We start from the raw sequence: 21,785 nt of genomic DNA, 5'->3' as shown, positions 1-21,785 counted from the left end.
GGCTACGGAGTACGGAATACAGTTCAGTTGTTTAGTTGCTGTACTTGCTGTACATGTTTTGTCATCGTCAATCCGAATGCTTCAGTTGGTGGAGATGCTGCACTTATGGTCTGAACTGTCCGCCGAAAACGCCTCAATCTAGATCGCTGCTATCAACAGAAAGACTCCAGTAATTATTTACTTTGCGGCGCGGAGCGACAAGCACAGAATCAACACCGTAGAAGGTAGTTCACGTTCATGTCAATCCTTCCTACCTGCACCCGTATCTCACATTTCCATTCTGGTTTACAATCATATTAATTCGGAGCCGTCGCCCTCGCCTCAGCATCCATCTAGCGGGGTTCTATCCCATTCTCGTGGACATCTTTGTCGCCTGGCGGACATCATGTCGGAGCCAATCCCCGAATCGATTCCCACCTCAGCCGACCGTCGCTCTCAGAGGCCGGTGAAGAAGCGCGCTCTCACTCCCGTCTCCCAACAATCCGCTCAGATCGATGCTCTGTTCGCGCATCCCGATCGCGAAGTCAAAATCCCCACCATCCCCGACCCCAAAAAGCTCGCCCCACCACCCGAGATCGTCGCCAACGTGCAAGGCTCCAGCGCCGGTGCGGGTAGCGGCGAATTCCACGTCTACAAGGCCAGTCGGCGGAGGGAATATGACCGGCTTCGGCAGATGGACGAATCGGTAGAGCAAGAGCAGGCGGACAAGGAGTTTGCGGCACGGAAAGAAGAACAGAAACGAAAGGATGAGGCGAAGACGAACCGGAACAAGGCGAAGAGAGACCGGGCCAAGGCGAGGAAGCAACAGGCGAAGGGGAAGGGCACGATAAGCACGGAAGAAGGATCGGTGTCGACCGTTGGCAAAGCGCCCCGGAAGCAAGGGCTAGGTCCGATGAAAGCGAACGCTGGTGGCGATGCTATGGATACAGCCCGATATATCGATCCAGCAGAGGCTAATGGCGAAGCCAAAGTGGTAGATGCGCCGGGGATCATCATTCACGATGAGGACTGAGATTCCGGGATATCGATTCCTCTTAACCTCACGTCCGATGGGATACGATGCATAAGCACGGCAGTCACATGAGACGTCGGCGCGATTTCCGTGATTCAGTGGATATGCAGAAGGAAACCAATCTGGTGCCCCGAATGCATCACTGGGGCGGGCGCATATGGATTAATGGTATTGACGGTGCATGTACGGAATACGGTCTAGAAACTCGGGAGTGGACCGGCCGATGAGCGACTGAGCGGGCGACGGAGCGCCTACGCGAGATCGGATGCCTGTAGCTAGGATACGGGTGCCCAGGATATATATGGGTGCCTAGGATCGAAGCCGTGAGTGCCAGTCATGCAGAACGGGGGCGACATCGGATGAAGGAGATGGGTGGCAGGCGCCATTACAATCATCGGATCATAACAATAGTTACCGGTTGATCATGAATTTGATGGAGTCCAACACTTCGTCGCAAAGTGCAAACCAAGTGAACGAACCCATAGGAAAAAAGCATTCGAAATCCAGGATTGAGCATTGGATGGCCAACAGCACTCTAATCTGTAGTCTGTAGTCATAATCATCGTACTAATTAGTACTGCACAATTAGTACTGCGCCAAATCGTCCCAACTCCAAACGGCCGAAACCCCCAACCCCAACCTTGTCCCGCCGAACCAAATCTTTTTCCATCCGCCCAATTGTTCGCTCATCCCTCCACCTAAACATCCTCCTCTCTCCTACTACTAAAATAATGTCGATTGTCACTTACGCTGACAGTGCTCCCTTCCAGGAAGCCTATTCCGACGACATCACTCTTTGACCGTCTGGTTGAAAAACCGGGAGAAAAGAATTCCGCTCCCAGCTCGCAATCATATCATCATCCATCCCCTCCCTCCCCGCCAAATTCTCTACATAGTCCCCGCCCTCGGGCTCGATTTGGAGCCATTCCCGCCGAAATTATCGCCGTGTCGCTCGGTTCGACCCCTAATCCCGACGACATCCCCCAATCCCCGAAGATGGTGCGGAATATTGTCATCTTGGGAGGCAATTCCCACAAGCACCTGGTGGAGAATGTCTGCAACCACTTGGGCATCCCCCCCGGAAAGATCACCCTCAGCAAGTTCTCCGTGGGCGAGACACGCGTCGAGATCGAAGAATCCGTCCGAGGAAAGGATGTCTTCGTCATTCAATCGGGCGGTGGAAAGGTCAATGACCACTTCATGGAGTTGCTGATCACCATTTCCGCATGCAAAACCGCCTCCGCCACGCGAGTCACCGCCGTGCTCCCACTCTTCCCCTACTCCCGACAACCCGACATCCCGTACAATAAATTGGGCGCGCCTCTCTCCAAAGGAGTCGTCCACAGACAGCGGAATGGGGCCTACACGTTCGACAGTCGGCCGCAGTCCCCCAACCCCAACTCCGCCGGCCCAACCGAGCCGCAAAATCTTCAGAAGCAGCTCGGTCGATTGCAGATGACCAATGGTGATCACACCAAGGCCGACGAGAAGCGGAATGGAAGCGACCATACCTCCACTCCGACCGAGCCTTCGAAGGCGCCGTACCACAGCACCGCGGCCGAAATCACGCAACCGCCCAAATTCGTGCCCCAGCGAGGGTACAGGCAATGGGTGGCTCAGGCCGGGACATTGGTCGCCAATCTCCTCACCTGCGCGGGAGCGGACCACGTCATCACGATGGATTTGCATGACCCGCAATACCAGGGATTCTTTGACATCCCCGTTGATAATCTGTACGGACGGCATTTGTTGAAGAAGCACATCCAGTTCCAGATCCCCGCCTACAAGAACGCGGTCATTGTGAGCCCCGATGCCGGAGGCGCGAAGCGGGCCACCGCCATCGCCGATGCTCTGGGCGTGGACTTTGCTCTGATTCACAAAGTGAGATTTTCTTGTCCACGGACGCCGCTGAACATGGCTCACTGATCCGTTTTCCAGGAGCGACGACCGACCCAGATCACCGACCGACAGAACGCAACGATGATGTTGGTTGGAGACGTGGCGGATAAAACGGCGATCCTGGTGGACGATCTTGCCGACACCTCCAACACGATCACCCGCGCGGCCAAGCTGTTGAAGAAAGAGGGTGCTACCATGGTGTACGCACTTGTCACCCATGGAGTGCTGAGCGGGGATGCGATTGATCGCATCAATGCCAGCCACCTGGACCGGGTCGTGGTGACGAACAGTGTGGATCAATCGGAGCATGCGCGACAGTGCCCAAAGCTTGAGGTGCTCGATGTCAGCTCCATGTTTGCGGAGGTGAGTTGGATCTGTCGGGGTTTCCAATATACGAGCGAGTCCGAGCTAACTCTCAAATCAGGCCATTCGGCGCGTCCATCATGGCGAAAGTATCAGTGTTTTGTTCCATCACAACTAGATTCAAGAAGGCGTTCATTCATTTCAGCATAGAAACCACCCAGTTACATGGCAGGAAGACAACCGTGGCGACGTGTTCACCGGTAAGGGTGGAATTTTCGGCAGTCTCTGTGGTTGGAAGGCCCCGCGGCGAGGATCGAGAAAGGGGGCTTCCGACCTGGAATTCGTTTTCGCGCACAGATGCATGGGGGTAACTTGGAACTTCAATCTATATCATTCTCCGGCAAGGTGCATTGTGCGTCTGCCTCTGCATTATGGAACGGCGCGGCGGTTGGAGATGCATCATCGATAGGTCCCGCACCATGGTAGATTGTCGGCACATAATATATAAGTACCAGTAGGTACGGTAGCCAAACCTCCGCGGTTTATCTGTCTCCACGTGTCTGTACGGAGTAAGTGGTTAGTAGGGAGGGATTGTCCCGTGAACGTGCAATCAGATAGCTACGACACCGTGCAATGCCCATATTAGGTACAATGGAAGGTGGTACCCTCTGCTGCTTACACGCGGTACTGTAAGTCCCTACTTTAGTGGTGATGTTTGTTGGAGGCTCAACGATTTGCAGTTGTCTGCCAGTTGATGATGGAAGAGGTTGGAACGGAGGCTGGCCAAGTGGTCATGTGATGGAGGGATCGATGCTAAGAGCGGGTGAAGCTCCTTTCACACCCTGCTGTGCTCCATTCACACCCGTACCCCGCTCCATTTACACCCTACCCGGTCACATGACATACCAATTCTAGTCACATGACATACCAATCCCTTAGAATATCTGATGCAGATGGGCAAATATAACGTATTTGAGACTCCCCTATATAGGGAGGTACATCTACATGGTGCTAGGAGTAGTATCATGTAGTGGGGGCTACTTGACGAAGCTGAGGTCTGCCTAGAAGAGGCAGAAAGATGAAAAGCTTGGAAACGGCATAAGCAGGGCGAAGATGAAATAGGGAATTACGATCGACATTAGCAGAGCAAGATTCAGCGTGTTTCTTTCATAGGCTCTATGGCCTTAAGAGATGTATCAACTCATCAACAACGATAACGAGGACAAGAATGAGGACAAGGACGTATTTGAGACATCAATTCCAGTTTCCAGAATATGCAATCGAGCTCGGTAGATGAGGAGATACGCAAAGCACTTAAGCCGCTTTAGAACGGTCTTGAGAATGTCTTTTACAATGCAATATCTGGAGCATTCTCTCGACTCCGCGAGCGCGACCTCTCCGATAACTCTCAGCATAATCAGAACGAGATCCCGCCACAGGATACCCTACATTCGCGTTCTAGCCTAGAAGAGTGGCTAGAAAGACCATTTTCTCCGCCTGGCTTATGCTCCGAGGTCACTACAGCGCTCCGAGAACAGGTTCTGGCAGGCCGACAGAAGCAAGTCCCGCTTAAGGAGCTTCAATCTCTAAAGTCCTTCTGGTCGACTTCATTGCAACAGAACTACGGACCTTACGCATCCTTTAACCGTGCTTCCCTCCACCATGAAGCGAAGCAACATTTGGAGAATCAGAGACTTCAGGATAGTATCAATGCGCAAGAAAATCCGCCAACGAACAGAAGGCAAAGAATTATGCGGACCTATCGCCACGTCACGATTTCCTCGTCTGAGTCAGATATCCTTTCAAGCGATACCGATACGAATCGTTCATTTCAGTCGAGAAGTAGCTATATTCCTATCGATGAGATTATTGGCGATACTAGTGGTCTACCAAGACAGGATGAGGCTACTCCTCCGCAGGCTGAGGAACCAGCTCATCTTATTCCTCATCAACCGCCAGTCGGATGGCCTACATTTCAACAGGCGTGGGAAGATATTCTTACCTTTTCAAAGCAACACAACTTTGGTATTCGGGTTAATCGTTCAAAGAAAGACAACTAAGGTAATAGGACAGAGAAAACGAAGTACTGGATCACTTGTGACCGCCACGGCCGGTATGAATGTAAAGGAAGAGCTCGGGAGACGAGATCATTACGCGATAACTGTGAATGGGAGGTCATCGTCCGCCTGGATAAATCTCTCGAAGCCTGGATCCTTAGAGTCAAAGATTCTCGTCATAACCACGCCCTCCTTTCTTCTCGTGGCCATCGGGTACATCGGAAGCTATCTCCATCGCGGGTTAACCAGGTCGTTGAGCTCTCAGAGGCAGGAAATTCTCCTAGCGATATCCTTGCGCTTATGCTACGAGAGTGCCCATCTACGTTAAACATCCGGTCCAGAGAAATACGAAATATCCGGTCACGCAAGAAACTAGAGCGCTTGAATGGAATGACATCAACGCAGGCCATTCTTCAGGAGCTGCTTAAAAAAGATGAGTATATCTCATCGGCACATTCGATCGATACAGAGGACCGACTACACCGCCTTTTCTTCATGCATCGAACCTCCCACGATCTTGCTCAAAGACATCCCGATGTCCTCCTTCTCGATTGTACGTACCGTACAAACAAGTGGAGCCTTCCCCTTCTAAATGCCATCGGAGTCACTGCGAACGGTCAGAACTTTAATATAGCCTTCTGCTTTCTTGCGAGGGAACAGGAGGAAGATTATATCTGGGCTCTGACATGCCTTCGAAACCAAATGGGGGACCTCCGCCTCCCAAAGTTAATCATCACTGACAAAGACGGTGCTCTTGTGAAAGCAGTGGGTAGAATATACCCAGAGGCATCCCATCAGCTCTGCATTTGGCACCTTGAGCGTAATTGGCAGACACGCATCTCTAGTTCGCGTCACTTTGTTCGACCGGACGGTCTGAGTGATGATGAGGTCGCACAATATAGGACAGATCTCTTCCAAGCCTTCCAACAGCTTATCTATGCCAAAACAGAGGATGAATTTGAGCGGATATTTCGTCAAATCTGCACTACCTATTCAATCCAAACAGATATCATCGAATACTTCCGGCACGAACATTACGATACGCGACACCTCTGGTCTGCTGCATGGACAAACCTGCATCGCAACTTTGGACATCGTACGACATCGAGGGCCGAGAGTTCTTATGCAACTATTAAGTGACGGATCACGCTTCGACGAGGCGATATAATGAATACTATCGATCAATTAACGCACTCAATCCGTCGTACAAACCATGAGGCTACTGTCGCAATGGAGGACTCTGCAATCCGTGTCAATCCGAAGTATCGCGCCGTTTTCTCTCCGGAAGTGATCTAACATGTTTCTCCGCAAGCGCTTAAGAAGATGTATCGAAGTATCATTCGAATCAGGCTTGAAGAACGTCGACGGAGAGATGAAGAGCGGCGACAGAGAAATGAAGAGAACTCAGGAGATTACTCGAACCAGTCTCCGTGCACACACATATATCAGACCTCTCTTGGACTTCCTTGCTTCCATTCTATTCGACATTATCTATCACAAAATACGAAAATCCAGCTTCCTATGATCGACTCCTATTGGTTTTACAAGCTACCTACACTCCCACCACCCGGATCCTTCGCGACAGTACGCGATCCAGCTATGGCACGACTTCCTCCTGGACTAAGAGACCGGCCAAACAACCCTTCTTCACGTCGACTCCCGTCTGCCTTCGAACAGGTACGTGCAACACCATTGCGACACCAAAGATCGGTTAGAGGAGCACAGCCCCAGCCAGCCCCTCCGCCACAGATGGACCGGCAGGTAATTACGGAAGAAGCACGAAGGTTACTTGGGAACTATCGACCAGGGGAGACGTCATTCAGCGATCTCATCCAAGAGCGCATCAGCGGCCTTATGCCAGCTTCTTTTGAGTGAAACGGGGACCTAAGTTAGCATATTTGATCGTCCGTGATCCTCTGTACGATTAGATACATTGAATTACAGAGTTTGAACGCAGAATGGTCGGCTTGACTCGTATAAAGCATCATATACTGGACCATCCCAATCTGCGTCAGATATTCGAAGGGATTGGTATGTCATGTGACCAGGTAGGGTGTGAATGGAGCGGGGTGGCGGGTGTGAATGGAGCACAGCGGGGTGTGAAAGGAGCTTCACCCGCTAAGAGCCTGAGACAACTGAAAGCACATGAAGTGCAGCTCATCAGGCACCAACCGTCAACCGCAAACTGTCTGACGGCTAAACTTCGGGTTTCGCGGCTCGCTCCAAGTTTCTATGGCCGATGGCGGGAGTGGAGCCACGCAACCGGAGTGAGCAGCAGGGATAACAGAATTCTTAGATACTTAGTAATACGGCAACTCGTTCCTGAAGTAGTTAGACTGTTCGTCAGAGGAGACATGGACATCGCGAAACTTGATGAAATCGTTCTGAATGCCCTCATGCCTTGTCTTCATTCACTGCCATCGCCCGCTGGTGCATGTGAATCATGTCCGGACCCTCTGCTTCACCTGCCCATAGGGCTCACAGTAACCGCGTCAACAACAACAGCAGCAGCAGCAGCAGCAAAAGCAGCAATCGTGATAACACTTCACTGGCCACTCCAGGTAAACAACCCTTTCGTCTCAACTTCTCTCGCCTTTCTCTCCATTTCTTTCTCATTTCCTCTCTTCCTCTTACAAACAAAGGACGATCGGCTGTATCTTTATTCGTTGCAACCGAAGCTATTGCCGTCGATTCTTCTCCCATCCTCGCCTCTCCTAGCCATCATATTTCTGGCGTGCTAACAGTATGCCCAAAGTCAGCAAGCGCGCGGCCCACGCGCAGAGTGTTCCGTACACCCGTCGAACCACTCGATCGCTGGCCACGAAACCCGGGGCCTCACCCCTTCAAGAACTCAAAGACACCCATACCCAACGGAAACCACGAACTGCCAAGTCCATCTCCGTGGAACCGGATGCGTCGCAAGAGAACGCGAATCGCGCCAATGGAGTGCTGGTCAAGGCCGCCGAGTCTCCTCCCCATGAGGCCTCTCCAACCCCATCCGAGCGTCCCACGACTCGTTTCGCTCAGCAACAACTCCTACGTAAGGCCTTTCCGAATCGTCACAAGTCCCTTGAGCCTCTCAGTGAGCCTCTGAGTTCGCCGCAAACTCCCAACACCCCCAGTTCAATTCTCCACGGCACCTTCTTCTCATCCCCGTCGGTCGTAGCAAACTCCGGGAATAGCCCACAGAGCCCAAGCGTTGTCGCAAATAACATCAACATAACTCCGATTCAGCAAAGCGATTCCCCAACCCCCAACAAAAGGAACAATGTCAACTCACCAGAGTCGACTGAGAAGAGTGCGCACAAGATCCTGCCCTACTAAATATAGATCGATCACCTTTGATTTCACTTTCATATCTCATCGCTGTTACATTACGTGGGTCGTTACAGTTGCTTTGGACCACCGCTAACGCTTCTGTCGTAGTCAACCGTAATCTGACGTCCTCCAACAAGCGATCGCTTGGCGACCCTACCCCCGATGACCGCGCCGCCAAGTTCAGGAGAACTGGAGCAAAAGATCTGTTTGCTCCAGTGAGGGAGGCCGAACGAAAGCTGACCTCTCCATCGGACCAGTTGATGCGAGAATTCAATGAATTGCAAGAGGTGAGCGATCATTGGAATGCTCTCGAGAGGAATCATCGCTAATATTTCTACTGTTACAGCATCAGAAGCCGTCAACACCGGTTCAGAAGGCGGATGATTCGACCTTGCGTGGACGCAAGATTCTGATACCGAGGGCTAAATTTTCTGTCCTTGCCGATTTTTTCACACCTCTCAAACGCTTTATCCGAGGCAACGAGGTGGTGACTCCGGGAGGAAACCACGCATTGGACAATGTAGTCCTCCAAATCGAATCTGGCGAACCCGAAAGTTCCCCTGCACCAAGCATGAGTTCAGCCTCTGGAACACCAAGTCTACCAATAACCACACATACCCCATCTTCGGATAACGCACCCGACTCGGATGGCCACATTCCGACTTCCCCAAGTTTGCCTCCCACACCTTCCACGAACGGAGTGGACCCGCTTCAAAGACCCGAAAAGACTCTTGATTCATCGCCCTTGCAACGCTCGAGTCTCTCAAATCAACCGGAGCAGGTCATTGCAAACGGACATTTAGAGCCGCAGACTGAATCAATGTTGGAAGAGACCATGCTGAGCGTCACCAGCACTGATACTTCGATCCTTTCCGACCAAACCACTCCCACACCAGCCCTCCATACCGAACATCATACCCAGAATTATGCCCCGAGGGCTCCATCTACCCCCCCTCAAGCTCGAGCCTCGTTATTTGGGAACGCCGCATCACTTGTGGCGCGTACATTGGGATCATTCACCCCAACCTTCAAGCGCACGCCTCAACAACTTCCAGCATCTCAGCCTGCGAAGGTACTGACATCTATTGACACCACGATGGAAGATGTCGAGCAGTCCCCAGCTTCCAGCATCTCCCGCCATGTGAATGGTCAACCGTCCCACGGTTTCCCTAGGAGGCAGCCGTCTACCCCCTACCCCAAGCGAAAGCTAACCAGGATCGCGAACGAACCCGAAATTGATCCGTGGGAGTCTACGAAAAATGATCTACATCACCGGACTTCGGTGCGAACAACACGAAAACAGATGGCCGACCACTTGTTCCAGCAATTCATGAAACTGAAGCCCTCCAAAAAGGACAAAGAGCTCCTTCAAGAAATCCTTAAAGAACTGCATCAGAGGGCAATCGGCGATACGATTGACGAGATGAACAATGCCGGTCTATCCTTCAGAATGCGCGATAGAGACATCGGTACCGAGGCGGAATACCTGAACACCGAGCGACGCTTGGTTCGACACTTGAAGCCGATCGAGGAAGAGGAAATCCCTCGGATTGTCAAACAGTACATCGATGCCATCATCTCCGAGAAGCAAGACGAGTTCTACTGGGATGAGCGTACTGGTACCGTAGTGCAAAAGGAGCTTGTGCTTGCCACCCCCATTGCGACGAAGCCGAATTCCATCCTTCGACGCACTGCTACTCCAGGCAAACGGCTTGTTAAGATATCGGAGCTTTCGGCAATTCCGAACCCCAAGGATGGCTTTGGAATGGATGAGCGATACTTTGACACCGATGATAGCCTGGTCGAACAGTCGGATTACTCCGACCCCATGCCGAAGACCTCGAAGCGAAAGCGTGTGAATGTCAACACACTCAAACAGATCCCCAACCCCAAAGGCGGATTCGGTATGAATGACAAGTACTTTGGTGACAACAGCATGGTCACGGTGTCTGATAACTCAACCATGACACCTCCCGTCAAGAAGGCACGACTCGGACAGAGCACTGCAAAATCCGTCCGCTTCTTTTCACCTAAGAGCGGGAAAATTCGCCGAACCACGCAAACCCCTTCCACCGTGGCTGATATGAGTGCGTACACCGCGTCGACCCCTACGCCAGGCTATTCATGGCCCACTCCTGGAACGCCCGGCTACCGACACACATGGGACAGACCTCAAGAGGAGCCTTCCAGCAGCGAAAACGTCTTTACAGGTAGCCCCACCGGCCGCGAGCTCGCTCCCTACAACCCAGGCGACGGGGTGAATGAGGATGCTTCGGATCTCGCAGAGTGGTCGCCTACGGAAAAGAAGAAGTTTTTGAAGACAGGCCATGTCTCAGGCTCCGGGTCATTCTGCGTTCCTGAGGGGGACGCCGAAGACTCTTCGATGCTGGATGCTACGATTTCCGAGTACGATGAACACGCTACCCCTGGTACTCCTGAGCAACCCATGTATGCAAACCAAACGCAGCTTCCGTCGACACTGAGCGCGCCGAAACCGCAGGCAAATGGTGTTTCTACCAAGGTCTCCGTGACGCCCACCACTGATGCCAAAGCTACCACTACCCCGAAATCTGCTGCTCAAATTGATTCTTCCGCTATTATCCTCAGAGAGGAAGAAATCGACACCGAAGATACTGAGAGCGTTGATGCTCTCGATGGCATTTCCACCGATGGCTCGGACTTCGATATCGAAGACTACTATGATGGGGCCGGTCCCCTCTCACCCACTGACTCCGATGACGCCATCACGCCGGAAGAATGGTGGGATATCGTCACCGGTGGGCTGGACCACCTCAAGAAGCCCAACGCCGCGGAAGAAGAAGCCATCGAGAAGGCTCGTCGGAACGCCGAAAAGTTCAAGCCTGCGAAAGGCAGCGCCCTACGCAACGTCAGCAAGGGGGACGAGGACGATGACAGCGATATCGGCATCGATGAGGATGATGCATATGACCGGGCCGTGATCAAGCGGTTGATGGGATTGTTTGACACCGACGGGGAGGAGATTGAGGACAAGCAGCTCACTCCGAAGAAGTACGTCAAGGTCATGGACGCCGTCAAGAAGCACTTGCCCGAACTCGAACTCGAGTCAGACTGAGTCAACGCCTGCCTCCGAAGTGTTGAATGGTCATTCGAAACGATTATGATGGAACGAATGGGAGTGCGTTAGTGGATATGTTTGGGTATTACTGGGCGGTCAAAACGAAATCCATGTCATGGAATCCTCTCTCTCACTCCCTATGCCATCTAAACCGGTGGACCGTCCTCTCTGTCAAAGTACAAAACGCTATTCCGCAGTTCTCCTCCAGATGTTGATCTCGCCTTGTACGATTGAACTCCCGGATCGAACTTCTTCTGCAGTTCTTCGGATGTTGGTCTCGTCCTGTGCGATGAGCTCCTGGACCGACCCTGCAACTGTTTCGCTTTCCGGATGCTGGCCTCGCCTTGTGCGATTGAACTCCCGGATCGAATCTACACTGTTCCGCTTTTCCAGACTGGTCTCGCATTGTGCGATTGAACTCCCGGATACCGTACCATTTAGTGTTCTACTCTTGCCATTCTCCTTGCGGGCATTTACACTCCTGGATCGAGCCTATAGCGTTGGGGTTGCTGATTCTCCAAGAGCCCTGTCCTTGGAGATACGCAGAGCATGGCCGGTTATTTCGCCTAGTTGAGGTTTTGTTTGTCTGGATCGATATTGTGTGCTGGCTTGGGCTTAATGTAAATATGAATGGGGCGCTGAGGCGTCTGAGGGATTAATTCTGAGGAAAATGTTTAATATTCAGGGCTGGGTGTCCACTGCCTTTCCTGCCTTGCGGGAGGCATTCTTTGCACAGCGATGGGGTCTTGCATGGACAAGCGAAATGGTTACTGTGATGTACAGATTCTCGATCCATGGAACAATTGGTCAGGTTCAAAATTTGCAGGTGTCCTCATGCGCTTGTTGCGTGATTTGTGCCTAGGTTCAATGCAGACCAGTGACTCCAGCTCGTGTGGCCTCCTGCAGTTCATTTATTTATCCTGTTGTAGAGGCGCATCGCTTCCAGATATCTAGTATGAGTACAGGCGGGATCTCGAAGTCTATTCCTCTCCACCTCCTCCAATCGGACCGCTTGCCTGCTTCGCGGACTTCGCGGCAACGATATCGTCCACTCGCAGTAGTAAACAGGCGCTCTCCACAGCGGTTTTGATGCTTTGCATCTTGACCGCTTGTGGCTCCCACACGCCATATTCCTTCATATCGGCGATGATGCCCTTGTCTCCATCCACGCCCCAGCTGGACCCGCCCTCGGCATGCTTGGCTCGCAACTGCGTGAGGACTCGGATCGGTGAGCCACCGGCGTTCTGGATCAGAGTACGGGGAATGACTTCCATCGCCTCCGCAACGGCGCGGTAGGGCCACTGTGCGACGCCCTCGATGCTCTTCGCCCTCCGCTCCAAGCCCACCGCAATGGCCATCTCCGTCGCTCCACCTCCGGGGCTGAGTCGCGGGTGGAACATGACGTTCCGTGCGACGCCCATGGCATCGTGGAGATTGCGTTCGATCTCGTTCAGGATGTCTTTGCTGGGACCGCGGAGAAGGATGGTGCATGCCTTGGGGTCCGTGCATTCGGTCAGGAAGGTGAAGTATTCGTCGCCGATCTTGGATATTTCGAATAGCCCGCAGCCGGTGCCGACGTCGGACGGTTGGAGGTTGTGCACGTCGTTGACGATGGTGGCGCCGACCGCGCGAGCGATACGGTTGTTGTCGGTCTTGCGGACGCGGCGGATCGCAGTGATGTTGGCTTTCATGAAGAAATGCTGGGCAAGGTCTGGCAATGAATGTTAGATCAAAAAGCAGGTAAATATAGAACGGCAAAGACTTACCGCTGACTCCCTTCTCGGTAATGACGAGGTCCGGTTTCACGGCCAGGATAGCATCACACATGGACTTGATCTGCTCCTCCTCGATTTGCAATATCCGATTCCAATCGTCCTCCTTCGTGATCTCGATGTTCGTCTGGCTCTCCCCCTTCTTGTACTCCAATGGGCAATCCAGCAGGATGATCCTGGGGTTCTTGATTAACCGCCTCATCTTCGGATGTGTGATGTCCTTGTTCAACATGACGCCATTCAGCACTCTTGAATCCTCAATCTCGCCACCGGGGACTTTCTCCACGCGAGCATATCGTTTGATATCCACCTCAGGCTTCCCGCCCAGCTCAAAGGCGACCGTCCGCACGGCGCTCAAGGCAAGACTGCACATGAGTTTCGACCACCGCGAAACAAACTTTGTGCCGATGGAGGCGGATATTAACGAGTACATGGCTTCATCATTTTTGATGTCGACCGGTTTTGAGACTTCTTCGGCGATGATGAGGGCATCGGCGAGCGCTCGTTTGAAGGCAGAGATGATGACGACGGGGTGGATGTTTCGTTCCAGCTGCGGAAGAGCTTGGGCAAGGATCTCGCCCGCTATGTTGGCGTCAACAGGGTGAATCGACGATGTCTCTACGGGCCATACCTAGAATGATGACGGTGGTGGTGCCGTCTCCAACTTCTTCGTCTTGGGTTCTGCTCAACTCGATCATGCTCTTTGCGGCAGGGTGCGACACCTCTATCTCCCGTAATATGGCATGACCGTCGTTGGTGAGCACGATGCCGCCCATGGGGTCGAGGAGCATCTTCAGCATCGCCTTGGGCCCGAGACATGATCGAATAATGTCGGCAACGCTGGATTCGATTTAGCTAGGTTCATCCTGATCGGACGGAGGCCACTCACGTTTTTGCGGCGGTAATGTTTGACATCTGGGCTTTTCGACCTATCTGTCTATCCCCACCTCCGGTATCTGGATGGAACGGTCAGCTTCGAGTTCAGGGCGGAAGGGGATGTGGTTGGAGAGCACGTACTGAGGACAACGACTGGAGCCTGCATGGTGGATGAGATGGAAACGGTGGACTGTATTGGGGTATGGTATTAAGGAAGGGTTTGTAGTTCTCTGTTAAAGGGACGGGTGAGATTTGGTTCCTCCACAAGGTATAACTTCAACTTCTTTCCAGCTTCAACAACTGAAATGTCGCGTATCAGAGTCGCGATCAATTTTCCTGTGATGCACGAGCTTCGTCTTAGGCATCAAGGCAGCAAGGCATGAGGTAGCTTCCTGGGAGATGCACGTGACTATATTGGGCCACAGGGCTACAAGGCAGCAATGTTTGCTCGGACTGGTGAAGCACATGATTAATTCATTAGCTAATCATCGGGATCTGGCGGTAAGTTCCGATTCAGCCCAGCCACTCTATTTCACGTGACTACCCTACTACGCCCCACCAGCCACCCACCTTGATCCGTGCCGTGCCATCCATCAGAAGACAGAACTACACGCCTCATTGCCTTTGCCTTATTGCCGAGGGCCGGTGGAACGGAATTTCAATAATTCTATGCGATCTACGGGTAATCTGCTGATTTGGTATCAGTTCTGTATAAGAGTGAAAGTCCTCAATCGTACTGATGTACGGAGTACGGAATAATCATTAATCAATCATAGTAATGTGTACTCCGTAGAACATCAAATTCATATCGCAGTGGTAGCCTCAGCTGGTAGAGCGACTCCACCTCACCCGCACGGAATCCCTGGCCTTACCCCGTTCCTGCAAGCCTTGCTTTTTTCAGCCAATCAATGCATTCCATCACCGGTCTAGCCGATCTCGGTTCCGCCTTAACCCAATCCTAACCAACTCTCCACAGTCGACACTTCCACTCTTCCAAACCCATGCACTCACTCAACTCCGGGCAGTCAAGTGTTTGGTTCATTCGTGACGCCTTACCACCATCACCTTGTCTAACCCTCCGCCTCTAACCCAGGAACTTCTCACCTTAACTCTCTCACCTTACATTTCCTTAACCTTTCCAACTTCTTTCTCACCAGTCTCACCTTTCATCCCCTTCCCCCAGTTACTTCTTCCTCCACTTCCCTTCCATCGCCTCTTTACTTCTTCTCCTTACCACTTCTCTAGCTTCATACCGCTTCTTTATATCCAACCCACCTCTCACTTCTATTTGCTCACCCCTCCACCTCCGACCATCTATCCCACCAATCACCTTCATCCCGCCCTCGTCGTCTTCCTTCTTCCCTTCTACGCCATTTCATCGCTCATCCATCAATTGTCGCCTGGCTAAATCAAGCAGTCCAGGCTGGAGCAGGTCTCAAAAAGTTTCAATTCATCACAAGTCCGTCTAATCCTACTAATCAATCAGTCCCCGTCTGAACCCTATCGCCGCCGCCATGGGTCTCAATTACTATGCGTCCGCACCCACCCTTATCCTGGGTCCCTCTCAGCCGTCGAACATCTTCAACAACCCCCAGCATGACCAGCCCGATCAAGTCATGGCCGGCACTCTCCCTCGCCGCAAACGCCTTCAACCCCGTTTCCCTGCCCCGCCCTCCATGAACTACCTCGCCAAGGCGAATACCAACCTTGCTGGCCGCAAGCGCTCCTTCGATGACCTGGACTCATGCGACGAGCCTGCGGATCCCCTCGCAGTCTGCACCATCAATGGCTCCACTGCATCTACGCCATCCGCTGAACCCATCCACGATCCCGGAATGGCTCTCTTCTACCCCGATGGGCTCAGTCTCAACATCGCTGCCGAGTGTCAGGTCGGTATCTCGGCTCAAACCCACTTCCCAGGCGATGAGATGGAGAAATTCAGTGCTTTGCCACGTGAACCTCTCGCGCGCAAGTCGCAGCGCCTCCAAAACGGTGTCACTGCCGGCAACCATGTCCAGGCTCTTGAGACCGCCATCCCGGCCACCATGCCTTCAACCCCGACTGATGCGATCGACCAACTCAACATCACCCTTGGTATTGGCTGGAAGCGTCTCTCGGTTCACCTCATCGACGCATCCAAAGGCTGGGAACGCTACATCGAGAACCATTATCCGCTTGGCTCCGCTTCCATCCTCCTCTTCAGCGAAGCTCTTAATACATACCTCGTTCGCACGGTCCTTCAGTCCCCGCTCACCGATCCATCCTCGCCTTACGAACGCTACTACCTCTTCAAAGAAGATCTCAGCTGTGCGCAGCTGGTCGGAGCCAACGCCGATCAAGCGATTCAGAGTCTTACGAACAAAGAGGTCTCCGCCGACGGCACTGTCCTGCAGCACGTCATTACTCGTGGAGAAACCATTCGTGCGGCGTCGCGGACTTCCCCTTCCAATACTCCCGGACCGTCGCCAGCCACGATGGAAGTTGCGGAATTCGAAATGGAGATGTAAATTCGAGCATCCTTGAACTTCGACGTCGCTTTGCCCCGTCACGGCACGCTCCGCGAATTTCCGCGCCCTCTTTTTCGCTCTGGAAAAGAGCTCACTTGACGATCATTGACGGTCCATATCGCCTCATTGCACTGTAACACGGTGCTGGAATGGCGTTTCTCGGGTTGATTCCGGTTTTCTCAACACTTTATCTGGGAAGGCGTCGCACTGGCAGTGATGTACCATACTGCTGATTCATCCTCATTTCTGCTTTCGTCGCTTATTCGTGGAACATCAACTGGTCACGACGGCGATGTGCGTCGGCTGCTGGCTCGTTATCGGCGCAAAATGCAATCGATGGCACCGTTCTGCGCGCCAGTGAGGTTTGGTAGTCATATTGAACCGATGCATACTAGAGACAGCAACGTAAATGCAAGAAATCCAAACTTAAACGCTCACCGTGCATAACTTCATGCTCCATAGAGGCGCCTCTGTGACATCCGCTTTGATCGATCTGTTCGCCTGCTCCATCCTGCAGAGTGTAGTTACACAGACGCACGAAGGAGTCGGATTCATCACTTTGCAGGCTGGATGCCTTCTTTTCCGTGGTGGATCACTCTTTGGGTGAACCTCTCAGCACGCGGCGGTATTTCTCATCCTTGGTAAATAATGGATATCATACCGCAATATTTTAGTAGCGGTTCATAGACAGCCAATAACCATCCCCCATCATCATTTCACTCGTTGTTCTTAGTTAGAGGCATACTGTGAGTGGCTAGGTTTGTGGGGCTGGCAATGGCTAGATGTCGTGAATATCACTGAATAGGTACATATATCACGGCAATCTGACAGTAGATCTCGTGAGTGTGAGATGCGTGGTACAACAGCATAAAGGACATAACTTGACTCCGTGTCCTCCCTGAAGCGGACCAAGTCATTTAATATTCGAGAAATCGGGGTATAGAACGCCTTCCCAATGCTGCAACAACCAAGGCTCCGTACCATGCCTGGTGAACTCATCTCAATCGTCGGAATCATATCCCGTCAGACCTAGGTCTGGTTTAGACTTCACCAGCAACTCGTCTGGAGCAGTAATGGGTGCATCCTTCACAATCGAAACCGCTTTCGCCAATCGCGGGTGACCGTCAGTATCCGATGAGCGATCTCGACGTTTTATCCCGGCGATGGTGGGAGGAATTGATGCTCTCTTATCGCCGGCGCTGAGGGCGAACGGGTTCAACGCCGCCCGCGTGTTGTGCTGAAGCTGCTGTTGAAATCGAGCAGCCTGCTCCTCTTTCGCGATGCTTGCCTTTGTTCGGAGTTTTGAGACCGTTGTTGTAGAGTGGACTCTGTTCGTCTCCTTTGTAAGCATCGGCCTTGAACTAACACGGGAGATATCGTCTTCGATTGACCCTCGTTCTCCAAAGTCCACCAACTCCGCCCTTGTCTTGTCCTCTGCCGTGAGCTCCAGGATCTCACCATCCCATCCGATCCTCTGCTGAAGCGCTTCTGTTTCCCGTTCATTTTGCTGCCGCACTTTCCGTTCCGCCCGGAACTGCCGTCGGACCCTCTTGTTTGCCTCATACGGATCGTCCCAGTCTCTTTCCCTAACGTTGACCAACTCCTCGACCCTCTCCCTCTCCGGCTCCGCTCGCCCTTCATCCGCCTTCTTCCCCTCCAGCCGTGCAAACGCGTCAGTTCTCCGCCTCTCCCTCTCCTCCTCCGTCAGCACCTCCCCAAACTTCCCCCACTTATCCTCCTCCTTCCCTTCCCCGTAGTCCCTCCTCTTCGCGCCCTCGGCCACGACATACTCGGCATTCTTCGGGTCCGTCCGCAGCTCGATTCCACCACCGCATGCGCCGTGCTTGATCCGAAAGCTCCAGATGGGAGTCGTGTAATAGTTCCCGACCTTCTTTTTCTCGGCGTTGAAGCGAACTCCTTGCGCAATTATAGCGGGAGGAGTGCAGTGCTCGCACCAGATCGCGAAGGGGAGCTCGAAGCGGACGGTCAGGATACCCTGATTGATTTTCCGAGCGCGGGCGCCGAGCGGGTGGGATGTCTGGTTGAATTTAGGGGCATCCGTCGCATCGGGCGGATAATACCGCCCCATATTGAAGCCCTGCATCTTGACGGCATGCGACAGTGCTGCTGTGCAGGGCAGCTGTTTGGCGCAGTCTATTAATTACGGGTAGTTTGGAGGTATCCCGTATTATTGTCAATCGAAGACCCTCAGGAATTTGGAGAATGCATATATCAGTCACGGGATCCTGACGACCAGGAAGTCAGGTGATCACGATATGTTTATCACGTGAACGGTTAACATCTCAGGCGCCACACTCTCTCACCTCAGCCACATTCATTCCGCTGACATCCTGCGTTGTAAGGAGTATCACTTGATTACTGACCTGATTGACCTCCAGTCACCTCACTTCTCGACCTTTTCCTTCGCTTTTCCTAATGTTGGGATTTCTATGTAGACCTACCGATCCCACCCTACCTCAGATACCTCAGATCTACCCTACTTCGTGGAGTCCACGTTAATACCTGTGTGAAAGAGAATTTCTTTGCCTCTACCGCGACGGAGACCGTGGATCGTCTGGTCCCGATCCCTAGTCAGCTGTACCATTCAGTCCTCAACCTACGAACCCTTCTGCTCCTATCTTCTTCCGACGAGAAGTGCTTTCTCGACTTCTCTGATTCTCTTCCTATTTCCCTCTCTTCCTCTCCAATTCACCGTGTTCCTCCCTAGCGCCCTGCCACCGTCAAAGAAACGAATGCGCCCGCCCCACCATGGCTCCTCCTGGTACCACCCTCCCTAAGACCCCTCCCTCCCGACAACCATCCTCCGCACTCACCTTCTTCTCCTCTCCATCCCGACCGTCTCAGTCTCAGTCTCCTCGTCCTCCATCGCGCACGACGTCTCGTGGTTACTCGACCTTCGGCCCCGCGGCCAACCGACCCCCCTCCACCACGTCCGACAGAACTCTGGAGTTGTCCGAGCAAGCGGATGACCCGGATAACCCCCCGGGGATGCCCCCACACATGCACATCGTTCCGGCTGCATATGGGCGGCCGACAGGACGGTGGCACCTGATTGTGTTGGTGCCGCTGTGGTTTACGCAGTTCACGTTGACGACCGCCTTCACGGCGTGGATGGCCGTACAGCATTCGTTGACGAGAGAGCGGAGGGACCCCACGTTCTGGGATAAGTATGGACTCCTGGATCATTTTTTGACCTTGATAATGTCGCTGTACTGACTGGTTCTGAAGCTTCCCTACCATTCTTCTAATCTTGGCGGCCCTTTGCCTCCTCACCCTTATCCTCGCCGAAATCATCCTCTTCTCCCGCTCCCTACTCTTCCCGCGTACCTTCACACGCCTTCAATGGGCGAAACTCTTCGCTTCCCTAGCCGGATGGATGGTTCTCTTCATTGTGGCCCTCGTTCTCGAACACGGTAGCGCACTGGATATCGTCAAAGGGCTAGTCGTCGTACTCGGCATGCAACTTCCCTGGCTCGCGGGACTGGCGTATGCCGCGTTTGTGGAGTGGCGTGCGAGCAAGCAGGACCCAGTTCTGGTCTACGATGGGGCGAGAGTCAAGGACGTGGAAGACGGTGATCCGGAACAGGAGTCGATACCAGAGGAGCAGGCTGCAGAGGATGCGCCGCTACTACGAGCAGTCACTCGATGAATTTGAAGGCCTGAGTGCCGGTGTTCGGTTGCTATTTTTGACCAGTTGGCATTAACACGGCGCCTTGGCCCAATATAAGGCGTTGGGTCCACGATTTCACGTTCATGCTCTTCTTTTTCTGAATTTACGATGACCCGAGGGACGAATTGATACCCATGTGCTGCGATCTTTGACGCTCACATTGAGCTACGCTGTCCATAATTTCATAGAAGCTACTCCCTAATTCATTTCTACATTCGAGAAATCCAATCCATGCCTGGTGATATCATATCCAAAATCAGGGACGAACAAGCCCGGACGTGAAGACCTGCCGATGAGGGGGGGCTCACTTCTTACTTGACTTCTCACCAATCGCACCGCCAGGATGATTCCGCTTGAATACCTCTTTCATCCGGTCCCGATCTCCTTCAAACAATTCCTCCGCGATGCAGAGTGCCAGCATGTCTGACACCGCCATTGCGACCAGTGCGCTCGTGGTGGGTGTAGCCACCCCATATGTTGCCTCTTCCGACTCGGGAATCGGCGCCGGCAACAGCACCCTCTCCCCTTCGCCAAGAGGTACGCAATCGTGACCATCGCCTTCGTCCTTCGTGGACGTCTCTGGAGACGCAAGAAGTGCGCACTGCGCCGCGCTTTGCACGCCTGAAATCGCTACAAGGCCAACTCCGCGCGGCAAACGGTCGCGCACGCGCAGCAGTTCCTCCGTCCGGCCACTGTAGCTAATGAAGACGATCGAGTCCGCTCCCCTCCGTACATTCCCATCCAAGCTCCATCCCGGTTCCCGAACATGCCGACCAAAGGCGGGGCTGTGCGGTCCTCGGACATCTCCCAGATCCCCATGGGTCGCCTCCGCGGCGCTCATGTAGCTCGACGCGATCCCTAGGCTCTTGAGCATGGCCGATAGCTTCTGCGCGACGAAACCGGATTTGCCGACCCCGCATGTGATGATCTTGTGCCCAGTCAACTGCGTTTGTGCGAGGAGCTGAACGGCGCGGCGGAGGGAGCCCTGGGCGGATGTGGAGGTGTCGTAGAGCGATGTGAGGGACAGGAGGGCGTTGGCGGTATTGTTCAGGATGTAGGAGGCTTGGGTGGAGGTGGATGAGGGGGTGTGGAGTTTCTTCGCGGCGGGAATGAGAACATCCTGATCCTCTTCGGGGGTGAGGGTCCCGGAGGGAGCTAGCGAGGGGATGCAGGAGTTGCTTCGTTTGCGTTTGAGATTCATTGTTGGTCGATTCGAGTCGGAGAGATGGTCGATCGTTGGAGGAGTATCGACC

The 21,785-nt window shown here is 53.1% G+C and overlaps 10 protein-coding genes across 10 annotated transcripts; 7 read left to right on the top strand and 3 right to left on the bottom strand.

Annotated features, from left to right (window-relative positions):
- The first annotated feature begins 167 nt into the window (after nt 1–167).
- On the top strand, nt 168–1,223 carry P152DRAFT_150105 (DUF1168-domain-containing protein). The gene has a single exon (XM_033673924.1). It carries the CDS (start codon nt 386–388, stop codon nt 1,010–1,012), a length of 627 nt encoding a protein of 208 aa, XP_033531425.1. The 5' UTR covers nt 168–385; the 3' UTR covers nt 1,013–1,223.
- A 418-nt stretch (nt 1,224–1,641) lies between these two features.
- On the top strand, nt 1,642–3,861 carry P152DRAFT_422272 (ribose-phosphate pyrophosphokinase II). Its single transcript, XM_033677187.1, has 3 exons — nt 1,642–2,893; nt 2,951–3,274; nt 3,336–3,861. The coding sequence occupies exons 1-3, from the start codon at nt 2,009–2,011 to the stop codon at nt 3,390–3,392; spliced, it is 1,266 nt and encodes a 421-aa protein (XP_033531424.1). The 5' UTR covers nt 1,642–2,008; the 3' UTR covers nt 3,393–3,861.
- Nucleotides 3,862–6,539: 2,678 nt separating this feature from the next.
- P152DRAFT_150079 (uncharacterized protein) lies at nt 6,540–7,238 on the top strand. The gene has a single exon (XM_033673923.1). The coding sequence runs from the start codon at nt 6,595–6,597 to the stop codon at nt 7,144–7,146; it is 552 nt and encodes a 183-aa protein (XP_033531423.1). The 5' UTR covers nt 6,540–6,594; the 3' UTR covers nt 7,147–7,238.
- Nucleotides 7,239–7,645: 407 nt separating this feature from the next.
- Nucleotides 7,646–8,784, top strand: P152DRAFT_461177 (uncharacterized protein). Its single transcript, XM_033680066.1, has 2 exons — nt 7,646–7,832; nt 8,027–8,784. The coding sequence occupies exons 1-2, from the start codon at nt 7,715–7,717 to the stop codon at nt 8,593–8,595; spliced, it is 687 nt and encodes a 228-aa protein (XP_033531422.1). The 5' UTR covers nt 7,646–7,714; the 3' UTR covers nt 8,596–8,784.
- Nucleotides 8,785–8,925: 141 nt separating this feature from the next.
- On the top strand, nt 8,926–11,749 carry P152DRAFT_150038 (uncharacterized protein). The gene has a single exon (XM_033673922.1). The coding sequence runs from the start codon at nt 9,161–9,163 to the stop codon at nt 11,681–11,683; it is 2,523 nt and encodes an 840-aa protein (XP_033531421.1). The 5' UTR covers nt 8,926–9,160; the 3' UTR covers nt 11,684–11,749.
- Nucleotides 11,750–12,461: 712 nt separating this feature from the next.
- Nucleotides 12,462–14,651, bottom strand: P152DRAFT_516483 (putative t-complex protein 1 gamma subunit). Its single transcript, XM_033682951.1, has 5 exons — nt 14,476–14,651; nt 14,348–14,414; nt 14,090–14,298; nt 13,453–14,040; nt 12,462–13,397 (listed from the first exon to the last, which is right to left on the bottom strand). Exons 1-5 carry the CDS (start codon nt 14,498–14,500, stop codon nt 12,667–12,669), a joined length of 1,620 nt encoding a protein of 539 aa, XP_033531420.1. The 5' UTR covers nt 14,501–14,651; the 3' UTR covers nt 12,462–12,666.
- A 732-nt stretch (nt 14,652–15,383) lies between these two features.
- On the top strand, nt 15,384–17,283 carry P152DRAFT_461174 (uncharacterized protein). Its single transcript, XM_033680065.1, has one exon. The coding sequence runs from the start codon at nt 15,849–15,851 to the stop codon at nt 16,839–16,841; it is 993 nt and encodes a 330-aa protein (XP_033531419.1). The 5' UTR covers nt 15,384–15,848; the 3' UTR covers nt 16,842–17,283.
- A 364-nt stretch (nt 17,284–17,647) lies between these two features.
- On the bottom strand, nt 17,648–19,028 carry P152DRAFT_461172 (DUF572-domain-containing protein). Its single transcript, XM_033680064.1, has one exon. The coding sequence runs from the start codon at nt 18,943–18,945 to the stop codon at nt 17,842–17,844; it is 1,104 nt and encodes a 367-aa protein (XP_033531418.1). The 5' UTR covers nt 18,946–19,028; the 3' UTR covers nt 17,648–17,841.
- A 174-nt stretch (nt 19,029–19,202) lies between these two features.
- P152DRAFT_461171 (uncharacterized protein) lies at nt 19,203–20,752 on the top strand. The gene is made up of 2 exons (XM_033680063.1): nt 19,203–20,029; nt 20,091–20,752. Exons 1-2 carry the CDS (start codon nt 19,611–19,613, stop codon nt 20,509–20,511), a joined length of 840 nt encoding a protein of 279 aa, XP_033531417.1. The 5' UTR covers nt 19,203–19,610; the 3' UTR covers nt 20,512–20,752.
- An 84-nt stretch (nt 20,753–20,836) lies between these two features.
- P152DRAFT_468220 (uncharacterized protein) lies at nt 20,837–21,733 on the bottom strand (the record flags this gene model as incomplete). Its single annotated transcript, XM_033680812.1, has 1 exon — nt 20,837–21,733. The coding sequence occupies one exon, from the start codon at nt 21,731–21,733 to the stop codon at nt 20,837–20,839; it is 897 nt and encodes a 298-aa protein (XP_033531416.1).
- Between the last annotated feature and the right edge of the window lie 52 nt (nt 21,734–21,785).

This window comes from Eremomyces bilateralis (assembly GCF_010015585.1).
Source record: "Eremomyces bilateralis CBS 781.70 unplaced genomic scaffold P152scaffold_22, whole genome shotgun sequence".
NCBI classification, from domain to species: Eukaryota; Fungi; Ascomycota; class Dothideomycetes; order Eremomycetales; family Eremomycetaceae; genus Eremomyces; species Eremomyces bilateralis.
This window is presented reverse-complemented; position numbering and strand designations above follow the sequence as displayed.